At 41.9% G+C, this 12,660-nt stretch overlaps 1 protein-coding gene across 1 annotated transcript in view; it reads left to right on the top strand.

Moving 5' to 3' along the window:
* The first annotated feature begins 826 nt into the window (after positions 1 to 826).
* Positions 827 to 12,660, top strand: part of LOC115549019 (tetratricopeptide repeat protein 16) — a 32,159-nt gene continuing 20,325 nt past the window's right edge. Inside the window, exon 1 of the mRNA XM_030363998.1 lies at positions 827 to 938. Within this exon, the coding sequence (XP_030219858.1) occupies positions 867 to 938 (72 nt within the window). The 5' untranslated portion in view covers positions 827 to 866. The remainder of the gene's footprint in view (positions 939 to 12,660) is intronic.

Here is a 12,660-nt window from a genome sequence, read left to right as displayed (position 1 = left end):
ATAACCATAGAAACTCTGGTTCAGTAGTTAACATAGAAACTCTGGTTCAGTAGTTAAAATAGTGTCTCTGGTTCTGTTATTATTATTATTATTATTATTATTATTATTATTATTATTATTATTATTATTATTATTATTATCTCTAGTTCTGTAATTAACATAGTGTGTCTGATTCTGTAGTTATTATTATCTCTGGTTCGGTAGTTAACATAGTATCTCTGGTTCTGCGTTAACAAAGTGTGTCTGGTTCCGTAGTTATTATTATCTCTGGTTTGGTAGTTAACATAGTATCTCTGGTTCTGTAGTTAACACAGTATCTCTGGTTCTGTAGTTAACATAGAAACTCTGGTTCTGTTGTTAACACAGTATCTCTGGTTCTGTAGTTAACATCTAGTTCGGTAGTTAACATAGGGTCTCGGTCTCTGGTTATGTTATTATTATTATCTCTGGTTCTGTAATTAACATAGTGTGTCTGGTTCTGTAGTTATTATCTCTGGTTCAGTAGTAGTATCTCTGGTTCTTTAGCTAATATAATGTCTCTTGTTATGTAGTTATTACAACCTTCAAGTCACAACTCAAAACTCACCTGTTCAAACTCGCACACAACGTCTAACTGATCACTGTTTTGATTGTTTTTTTGTTTTGTTTTGTCTTGTTTTTGTTTTATTTATTTCTTATTGCTTATGTTTATTTATTTTTACACAATATCTTGTTTTTTTTAAAAATGTATGACGACTATATGCTCTGTAAGGTGACCTTGGGTGTCTTGAAAGGCGCCTCTAAATTAAATGTATTATTATTATCTCTGGTTCTGTAGTAGTTAATATAGTATCTCTGGTTTATGTTTTTATTGTGAACGAGAGGAGATGGTGGAACAGGCTCAGTATGAGAAGGCTGTCAGATGTTCCTCAAAATATATCATTCTCCAGCCCAATCAGGTAAGAAACATGGCTACGCCCCTCCCAACCATGTTACACACCAACCTGTTAGTTTTGTAATGTATAGTTTTGTGTGCTGATATAGAGTATAACAGTGCTGGGACTTTTAACTATACTTGTATCACTCCGCTTTGCAGGTGTTCTAATAACGTTAATGTTATTAACAGCCTTTATGTAGCTCAGATAGCTAATGTGTTTACGCGTTGCTTGGCAACAGTTCAGGGCCTCGTTTCCCGATAACGATGGATCTTTGCTCGTATGATCATTCTCACGATGGATCTTGCGAACCATCGTGAATTTCTTTGAAGCGTTTCCCGAAACTCCTCTTAACATGAACGCGCGTTTGCCAGTGTTTCCGCTAGAAGAAATTGGTGCCGGTCATGTGACCGGGAAGGTTTCATTTTACCGGTCAAATTGGAAAAAAAACGGTCGGATATTGTCCGTGTTTATTGCACTTAAAAAAAATGATAGGCAGGCTATATAAAGAAGAAGTGTGTGATCATATTTTGATTCGCCATTGTTGTTAAATACCGGTACTCCGCAAAGCTTGCCGCCGGCTTTCGCTAGCTTGCCGCCGTTTAGTTCATAAACCTACGGTAGTCTATAGGGGAGCGTGTCTATGTTCCCCGAGTCCTATGTTCCCCTCTTTGTATGAGACTGGGGAACATAGGACCCTTTTTTTCAAAAAGGGTCCTATGTTCCCTGCTTTTCCCAAGAAAGGGTCCTATGTTCCCCGATATGTATGTGACCGGGGAACATAGGACCCTTTTTTTAAAAAGGGGTTCTATGTTCCCCGGTCTGTTACTTTTTCCACCATTACTGCCAAATTCCGGCCGAGATAACTACCATTGCATGTCTTTACCTTTTGTGGAAGAGGGAGAGACGTCGGAGAACCTGACGCAGTATATTCATACGCCGGTAAACAAACCCCGAGAAGCCCAATCCCCACGAGAGCTTCCCGCGTTACGGCCATCCGGAGGCGCACAGAGCTTTTGGCCGTGATATTATTATACAATTATATTATATACTATTATATAAAGAGCTCCGGGAGTCGCAAACGGCAACAATCACTTTCTCCTCCATGCTGCAGTTCACCCCGGACTGCACTGCACTGAGTTGGCCGGTTGAACGCTGATTGGCTGTTACGTTAGACATGTCACTCTGTTGAACGCCGATTGGCTTTCATTACGCGAATGCCGCTTCAAAGTTTAAATATTTTTAAAGATTGATAGATTGCGGGGAACATAGGACCCTTTTCTGGGAAAAGGGTCCTATGTTCCCCGGTATGTATGGCTACAGGGGAACATAGGACCCTTTTTGGGGAAAACCGGGAACATAGGACCTGCTCAATTTTGTTCTGCTCAATGGTTGAATCTCCTCGTGACTGAATGTTTGTATACAGCGCGCATGCTGTATGAGCGCAGGGTTGATGCGCTCCACTTTTTTCTGTGGAGAACCAGCACCTTAAACATTAAGCATAAAACGAAACCGGATCGTTTTCGCCCGTTTCGGCTCCGTGTGGACGGGGCCTTATTTCCAATTGGTCATTCTGACCGGAGACATGTAGGATTTTCGGTCCTCCTCATTTTTTTCCGGTCAAAGACCGGTAATTACCGGACAACGGGAACTCTGGCGTATGCACTCACGACGTTTGTACACTGTAAAAAATAAAAAGTTGAGCAAATTCAAAATTGCAAGGCAACTTACTGCAATCAATTTTTGAGTTTTGAGCCCATCAAAAAGGTCATTTTCTTCTTTAGACAAACTTGATGGTAGAGATAAGGTACCAACTAAGATTTTTTTTATTTTACAAACTTAAAAAAAAAAGTCAGGGGTGTTAACTTAATATTTCAAATTAAGGTTAATATTATTATTAAAAAAAAAAACATTTCAAAGAATGCAAAACAAGTTTTAAGTTCACTTTATTAAAATTAATAATTTGAAACTTCCATTTTACATTTCTGAATGCCAGACAGCAATAGAACAAGCAACATGTAGCTAGTTCAGCAGCAGAGAATCGCTGTCTAAATGCAGCAAACCAAAGTGCAGAACAAGTTTGACATTATGGTCAAACTTGTTCTGCACGAGACGGGAGCCCAGGTTAAACGGTGACGCAACTCTCGTGCCTCATACACCGCAAGATCCCGAGAGCTGCCTTTATTTAACACCCACCCGCAACACACAGCGCACCGCACAGCCAACCAATGGACATGCAAGTCTCGGTAACGGTGGCGGCAACACTACGCACAATAAACAACACACAAAAAATAAAGACCCCAAACCCGTTAACCCAACTTAACCTAACAGAAACAAATTGACAAAAGGCAATAAACCCCTTTTTCCCAACCGGCATCACGAATACCCAGACTCCCCGGGGGGTAGTGTCGAAATGCGCATGTGCACCGTAGTTGGCCCAGCCTCAGACAGTCTGACCAGAGCCCGTCTACGAAGAGCCTGGGCACTTCCTATACGCCCCATTGTACCGATCTTGGTTGTAGTTCCATGAGACATCCACTGGGGGTGATCGCGGGCGAGTCCAGATTGAATGGGAGTCTATGGGGCTAGACGGCTAATTATGCCTCTTTCACCTGCTTGTCGTTGAAATATCGCAAATTTTATTGTAGATTCCGCAAGTTCAATATAGATTATGGTTCAAAAGTCGAATGAGTGAGTACTTATGTCCTTTCGATTTCTTACAGTTTGGGCCGTTGTTGGCCATACACGCTAGCATTCTGCTAATGAATGCTGATTGGTCAGGGACGGACTTGCGACTGATTACGACCAGAGACCCCTCTTGACGGCATCTGAAGCTGAAGCGCAATCAGAAACGTGTTGACTTCGACTTTCCATCGAACTCAATTTTTGCGGACTGTATTTATATTTTCCTGCAGGCCCTTTTATTTTTTAGATAGTATGTATGGTGAAAGTACATGGGCATAAATGGAATTTCTTCCATTTCTTGTGTTCAATGTTCAATGTGTTATATACATGGTAGGTACTAGCCTGGCTCCGCCCGCCTAAGTACTTCCGCTCAATTTGAATTTCCCTTCAGTACTAGGTCTGGACCTGCTGTATGTAATTTGGTTTTCTGGTGCTGCCACAGCGGCCACCAATCAGCGAACAGAGGGCGTGTCTGAGAACAATGACGATAAAGTCGTACGCCAGTTGGAGTTGTTGTTGTAGGTCGGTAGTTGATTTACAATGTGCAATTTTTCCCTGATAAATTAAATTCGACGAACAAAACCTGCAGCTGTCGTTGACGGACATTTTTGTGCAGACGCGCAAGGTGTTTGGTTTGTGTACAACCTGCGCGTGATTCCCGGCGCATTACATACGTCACAACCAAACGTTAGCGATTGGTTATGGCAGATCCAGAGTGGCACTGGGCAGATCCAATCATTTTAAACTTCAACAGACACCCGCCTTCAAGTGAGTTAACGTTTGTCAATTGATTAGGTCCAGACTCTCTGTACAAATGAAATGAAATGAAGTGAAGTACGAGAGTCTGGTAGAACCAGGCTAGGTAGGTACGGTATGACCACCTTAAATAATACAGTCAATGTCCCGCTCAATATCATTTTTATCTGTCATTGTCTATTTTTCGAAAATAAAGATAGTTTAAAAAAGAAATGCCTCGTAAATGTGCAATGATAAACTGCAACAGTGGAGACGGATTGTCCGTCTTTTCGTTTCACAATGACAGAAAAAGGTAACGTTCTTGCTTGCACCTGGTAAGGAAAGTTGCGCTGGAGCCCGGGTAATATCGCACATGGCTTATTAAAGTTGCGCGCTAGACATTCTCTAAAGTGTCGATACTCAAGCACTTAACTTACCTTAACCGATTGTTCCATACAAATGGTTCGTTAACGATTTAACAACTTCAACATCTGCTATTACAGTCGTTATTTCTTTGTAGGACTTGGGCTAATGACCTTGCACAGAGGAAAAACCATCTACACCACTTGTCATTGATTTCTATGCATTCACTGATCTTTACAGATGGGTTTGTTTTAAGCCATTGAATATAATTGCTCTGCCCTGCAACACATTATAAGCTACACATGTTAGTTAAATGAGAAATATGGTCTGGGTCACATTGAAACAGTAACAGTTGTATAACAGTAATTATACAAACATTATATCAACATTGCAACAGGCAAGTTTATTCAAACATCACACTAACAAGAACACAATAAGAACAGTAACTAATAAAAAAAAAAGAGAAATGATTTAACAACACTGAACATACTGAACAGAGGCAGGGGAAAATGACAGAGGAAGAAGACTTGTCCGTTGTCACAGCATCAAAGTCCAACTGTAGAGATCAAGAAAGGAAGAGGCATGAGGAGGAGTACAACAGAACACTGCTCTCTAGCAGATTGTTTACTGATGTCAACTAAATTGATGCAGTCTTAAAATTATGATTCTAATCCAGGTTTCTATTTTAGGAGAAAGAAATGGCTCATAATCGTTACTTTAAAGAGCCCATGCCATTAAAATCACATTTTTCCTATTGTTTGTTAAATAACATAGGTCTGAATAAGTTTGTGAGCTGTGGTAAGTTTGAAATCTATGTAGTTTGTCTGCTGTATGCAATAGGCAATGAAAGGAAAAAGGCAGAAGAAATGAGCCGATCTGGATAAGGTGACACTGTGACGTAGCGTTGTCAAATTATTATTCATGGCCCTGCCCACTTGGTTGGTTCGTAACCACCCACAAGAATGCTGAAGGAGTCGTGATTGAGCTAGAGCTAAATGCTAATACGTGTACGGTAGTTGCTAGGTTCGTAGTAACAGGCTAGTTACAGAATTTTGAATGCAATGGCAGAACGACATCGAAGTACATGAACTGCGACATGCTGCCTGCTGCCGGTTGCCGCGAGGCACCACCGCCGCGAAGCACCACTGCCCGGCAGCGGGCAGCCGGGCGGTGGTGCCTCGCACCGGCAGCAGGCAGCAGGCAGCGCGCGGTTCAGTCTACTACAGATTGATGTGGAAGTGGAAGAACCAGAGACGTCGTAGAACCCGACGAAGTCCTTTGTGATTCATTATATCGTTTATAATATGTATTATTTGATATAGATATCTATGTATTATATGATATCGGCTTCAGGAGGCGGTGATTAGCGCTGACCGCTGCCGAGGCGGCGGGAAGCAGGGCTCAAGCGGGATACATTCGCGGCCAACAATCCTTTTCTCCTCCACGTCGTGGTTCATGTTCTTGAGGGAGTCAAAGCCAAAGTTCCTTCCCCCCAATTCATTCTCAACCATGGCTGAGACAACTACGAGTCTCGTTGTAGAAATACCAGAGACGAGAGTCCGACGTGTTATGCGCCATAACACCAAAAGCAGAACGGTTATCCAAATAACAAGGAAGTGTACAACACTTGCGTTACAGTCCTGGGGCCCTACATCTAAATAATATCATATAATACATAGACATCTATATCAAATAATACATATTATCACGGCCAAAAGCTGTGTGCACCTCCAGACGATATAATGAATCACAAAGGACTTCGTCGGGTTCTCCGACGTCTCTGGTTCTTCCCCTCCTCATCAATCTGAAGAAGACGCGGTCGTTTGAGATTTATAATAGCCTACCGTCTGGAGGCTCACACAGCTTTTGGCCGTGATAATATATATTATATGATATAGATATCTATGTATAATATGGGTTTCTAAGAGCCATTGCGATACATCCACCGTAAACAGAGCGCATGGTACTGTGGCTACAAGCTGCTCAGGGCCACCCCCCCACCCCCCTCCTTGACCTGCCTTGACACGCCCACCGAAACAGCGCGTTTGGGGGAAGCTCAATGTGCGACTGGTTCGGAGTGGCTGTAACTCTGCACCACGGCTGAATTTCGGGGACGTCTTTGAATACTGTGTTTGTGGCCCACTAATACCTATATTAAAGCATCCATAAAATAGCATGGCATGGGATCTTTAAAAAAAAGCTTTATCATCGGCACAAGTGAGGATTAGAAAAAACACTCTCTGACTGTAAGTAACATACATATGTAAAACATTCGCGCATTTCTTTTTTTTACATTAGCTCACTAAAACTCTGTAACTAGGGTATTAAGCAAAAAAAAGCCTTACCTCCAACAGCTGGTGTTATCCTTGCGGGAAAAGGGAAGTGCTTTAGAAACTGCCGTAAAGCAGTACCTCTGTATGACAATGTGTGACGTCATCGCATGTTTTTAACGCCTTTTTAGAACAGATACGTGACCTTAAAAAATGCAATATTCAGCTGAGTTTATTATCTTAGCCCCACCTTTTGATAGCAACTTTCAAATTACTTGACAAAAAATTACATTGTGAGAAAAGTGGATTCTGAGGATAAAACCCCGTTGGCTCCCATTCATTCTGGACTCGCCTACGAGCGCCCCGTGTGGTCAGAGATTATTAGTGCAACCAGTCCAGAAAACCGGAACTAACCCGCGAGTGCCCATTCTCCTCATATTAGACATTCTCTGGTCTGACTTAAACCCGTGTGTCTTGCTAACAAAGAGACTACAGTGAGCCCAACTCTTGACCCAAAACTCAACATTGTTGGTTGGACTAAATTGCATTGCACAGTTGACATGAATACTTCATGTTTTATATTCATTTTACTCAGAAATCATAATGAGACCAACAATTTTAAGTTTTCGTTTTTACAGTGTAGGATTTTAACTGTCCACTGACACGGTGCTGAAACAGGCTAGGAGGGAAGACGCAGGACTGTCGCAGGAAAATGGGGTTAAAAAGGGTTAAAATATCCCCCCATCAAGGTCAACAGCAGAGTAGCCTACGAAAAGAATAGACTGCAATAATATAAATGCTGAAGATATTAAAACACAATTGATTAGGCCTAGGCCGACATATGCTATATCAGTCCTAATCCTGTATAATGTATGCACGCACTGTGCATACATTATTTCACGGCATTTCCCCCCCTGAAATAATTCCATATTACAAAAATCCAAAATAGCTTGTGTGACAACTACATTTATCTTAATGTGCTGATTTCTGAATTGTAGTGCGCAGCAAAGAGAGCCGACTTTATCTGATTCCCTATAAGGTTTCATTGATTGGCGCACACCCTCTAGTCCAGAATACTTGTAGACATTAAAAATGCAACGTTCCTGTCAGTGGCGTGCACAGACATTTTGGGGGGCAGGTGCTCAGGGAAAAATAAGGGCACATTAAAGTGTCATTTCAAAGTGAAGAGTGATCATTACCACTTTTCTAAAGCAGCATCCTCCTCAGTGCCATGTCTTGATGTTGATGACCTCACTATGATTGATCTTGATATATTTTTCTATAGCAAGCAGGAGAAGGTCAGAGAGCCGTTCTTCTCCACACAGACTTCTTAGTTTAGTTTTGATAATTTTCAGCTTTGAAAATTATCTCTCCACAGAAGCAGTTGTCACTGGCAATGTTTCATCAATTTCTATCATCTTCACAAAGGCAGGAAAGATGAGCCGGCCACTGTTTTCCCTCAGTATGGCAAAGATTTCTTTGAGGTCTTTTGCAGGAAAGCTGGAGTGGAACACCTTTAGTTCTGTCTTCAGCTGGTCCTCGTCTTCTCCATAGAAATCAGGATGTGGACGGCTTCCTTGGCTTCTGCGTTTGGCGTGCTTACCCAGTTGGCATGTACCGTGAAGGGGTGGAAGGACTGAATGATTCTAGCAGTGGGACTTCAGCTCCCAGAAAGGAGGCTTAGGGGGCAAACAATACACTCTAGACTCAATTCATTTATGTGTTACATCGCCGGTTGGGCAGGGCAGGGGAGAAGGTGTGTGTGGGCAGCAGCTGTGAATTACAGCTGCAACGCGCCTCCGTTTGTGTCCGCTCTGCTCGTTCACGTTGACAAAGGAAGAGAGTTGTGTGCGAGGAAGAGGGGGGGGGCATATATATTGGGCCATTATTATCACACGTTTTTAATTGTCGAGCCTTTATAGATGATAATGTCGGCATGGGCCACATACACTGTTTAAAAAAAAAAAAAAAAAAAAAAAAAAAAAAAAATGCAATTATTTTATTTTTTTCAAAAGGGCACTTGATTGGGTCAGGGGACAAAGGGCAGGTGCTATAGCACCACCTTGGGTCTGCCTGTGCACGCCACTGGTTCCTGTTGATATGTATGATATATGTATGATTGCATGTAACTGTAGTTACCCGTTCAGAACCAAAAGGAGGCGCTGTTGCGCCATGTCTGTGACCAAATAAGGGAATGTCACAGACATTTCCCTCTCTCTGCACTTGGCTCTAGGAGAGCGTGCGTCTGTTCGCGGTTCACAAATAAACTACGCCAGTACGGCTGAAGAGAGAAATGTATTAGAATCATTATTCTGCCATGAGAGTGTGACTTTGCTTACAGTTCCATTCATTCATTATCATTCAAACGCAGAGGCTAGGCATTGACACATATTGCTGACCCGATTAGGAGTGCTTGAGATCCTGCCCATATTGTTGGGCAGGATGAAGTAGGCTATAGGTCTTTTTACACTGCCGAGCCGGTTCGGTCGCAGCTTGGCATGCCCGGCGATTTCACCTTCTTATCTCAAGTTTCCTGTGTAAAACTGAGGGGTTAAAATCCCCCGTTCGTCACGGCGCGGGCTTTCTTGGTTCACTGGGGAAGGCTATGGAGGTAGATTTGTGTCTTTATTATGCAATCAAACAGAATAGGTTACCCTGCGTTCACACCAAAAGATGCATTTGCTGCCCGAACGCGTTGACGCCTGAGTTTTGCGGCGCGTCAAATCAAGTTTTGCGGCGCGTCAAAGGTTTTGCGGCGCGTCAAAAGTTGAAATATTTCAACTCGAGCAGCATTTGACGCGCCGCAAAATACGTGAACGCGCCCTTCGCCCGTGCCCGGCAGCGGGCACGGTCATGCCGCGCCGCAAATCAGATTTTGACGCGCCGCAAATCAAGTTTTGCTGCCCGTTTTCTCGGCAGCAAATGCTGCGGCAGCAAAGCAGCAACGCGTCTCTACATTCACTTTGAATGGGATCACGACGCGCGTCAACTTTTTGCATCTTTTGGTGTGAACGCAGGGTGAGCAAAACTTTCCACACTGCAATCAAAAAATGTATTTGAGAGCAAAACTATCGACACTGCAATCAAAAAATGTTTTATTGCAAGTAAAATAAATGTGATAAAAAAATTATTGATGGGAATCCAAAAGTTTTGTTTGCAAATCCAAAAGTTTTGTTTGCGAATCCAAAAGTTTTGCTTGCGAATCCAAACGTTTTGCTTGCGAATCCAAAAGCTTTGCTTGCTGTTGAGCTGAATCTCGTCGGCGGGACCTACACCGAAAGATGTAAGACACGTCTCTATTGACCAGTGTCGATCGGAGTGACAGCTTGGCACAACGTCATGCAGGCGAATAGTCAGCCTGGGCACGTAACGTACCTATGACTAGGTAATTGAGCTAAGCTAGCAGCTAGTAGCTACAGGCTGATAAAATAATGTGTATTTTTTAATCCATTACAACATCCACAGATCGTTAAACAAAAGCAATCTACATGCACCAGTTCAAACATAACATTCTTGCCATTACTATGACGGAAGACATACCTGCGCACAGTGGTGTAGTGGTCCCTGGAGAAGTGGGTATACTCTAAATGTTTGAGCAAGGTACGTTTTATTACTCTGTTTTCTGGGAATAATTGACGCAAGCAGAAACCAGAAAACAAGCCGTTTTTTCGTTTTTTCGTTTTGACAAGAAAACGAAAATCTAAATTTCAGTTTGTTTATTCGTTTTTTGGTTCTTACTGAGTGAAACGAATTTACCACTCAATATCTGGTTTCCGCCGGTGGGCGGGTCCTCTTATTGGCTAGCGTGCTTTATTGCCCTGTGCTCTTCATAATAAAAGTTCTTCCGTTTGATAATGTCGACAAAAATATTACTGTATTATAGACACTAGCAGACACAGAGGACCACACCACCCACAGTCAAGACTGACACGGCTTCAAATAACAATAATAGTATTCATAATCATTTGAAAATGAGAATTTATGAAGTTATGATGACTTCAGTGCAGTTGATATTTAGCCACAGTTAATACATGCAGAGCAGACCTGCGATCGCTGGCTGCTGATTTCCTCACAGCCTGAGAGTTATGAGGAATACAAGTGATCACAACACATTTCTGACAGCTGAAAATTGCGCATTTGTTGACCTTTATCCATTTAAAGTAAACAAGTTATTTTTTCTTGTTGAAAGATATTTTATATTGTTTTCATATTATTATTTACTGATGGTGTTTACAGAATGCGAGTGCGTGTTATATTGAAAGCGAGGCTGGGTGTGCCTATGAATAAAGGCTACAGTGAGTTTTTTAAGGTGCTGTACAAGCAAATCATATTGTCTACTCTGTACAGTGACAGGGAGTGTAAAGTAACCTACTTCATTCAATATCGAATAGGCTACTGTAGCCTACACTATGTACAAATGGTTTTGCTCATGGCAGTTGTGACAGTCATTTTAACGTGTCAGCAGGCAAGCTTCACTCATTCCAGGATGCATTATGCGTTGTCCTATAGCCTACTTGGAACATGTTTTGGAATGGATCTATAGTAGCTTATAGAAATTTGCTCATAACAGGCCAGCTGGAATACAAAGCAAATTCTTTGTATTCCAGCTGTTTTTTTGTGATGTTTTATGATGTTTCAATGTTGCGTTGGTAATGTGTTAGACAGCTTAGATGTTCTTAGATGTTTTGTTAACCTGATTCCTATCCCACTCTGTTTAAGTAAAAGCGTGCTACTGCTGCAAAATCTCTTTGCTTTTGTTTTTTTCTTTTCTTTAATGTGTTTGGAAATGACTTTCAATGAGCTTAACTAGATCTCATAACTGGCCTAAACACATACAAATTTGTATGTACCCTACCGTTTGACTATAAGACCTCTATAAGAATCTCTATTCATGTAGTCAGTCAATGATCAAACTAGTAGCATGAATATGAATTACAGTCCAAGCGGGTTAGGCAAGGCAAGGCAATTTTATTTTTATAGCCCGTTTTTACAAACAGTTTGTCTCAAAGGGCTTTACATAGCATGAGCTTCATAACAACATCCTCTTCCCTTAAACCCTCACATCGACTGAGTAAAAACTCCCAGGAAAACCAAGGGGAAAAATTGCAGTTGGTTCAGACTGGGGGTGGAGCTGTGGAGAATATATGGAAACACAGAGAGACTGCGAGACGCCAAGGCCAAACTACAAGGTGCGAAAGGTGAGGGGGGGGGGGGGGGTCTGCCTCTCTGACCCATGGGGAGAGCTAAAGGAGCCCAGTAACTGAATGCTCTACTTCCCAGTCTGTTTTTAGAGATACTGGGAGTCACTAACAGACCTGCATTCTGGGAGCCAATACAAATCTTTGATAAGTCATAATAAAAATAATGACTCATTATTGTGCATTTAAAGATGTATATTATTACATTGCAGCATTATTTGGGGATGACAATACAAGACTTCCATGAATGTGCATTTGAAGGAGAGTTTGCTTTGTATTCCAGCTGGCAAATTTCTATAGGCTACTATAGATCCATTTCAAAACACGTTCCAAGTAGGCTATATGACAAAGCATAATACATCCTGGAATGAGTGAAGCTTGCCTGCTGACATGTTAAAATGACTGCCACAACTGCCATGAGCAAAGAGCAAAACCATTTGTACATAGTGTAGGCTACAGTAGCCTATTCAATATTGAATGAAGTAGGTTACTGTA

This window comes from Gadus morhua, chromosome 8, assembly GCF_902167405.1.
Source record: "Gadus morhua chromosome 8, gadMor3.0, whole genome shotgun sequence".
Taxonomy (NCBI): Eukaryota; Metazoa; Chordata; class Actinopteri; order Gadiformes; family Gadidae; genus Gadus; species Gadus morhua.
Note: the sequence above shows the minus strand (reverse complement) of the source record. Positions and strands in the feature narration are given on the sequence as shown.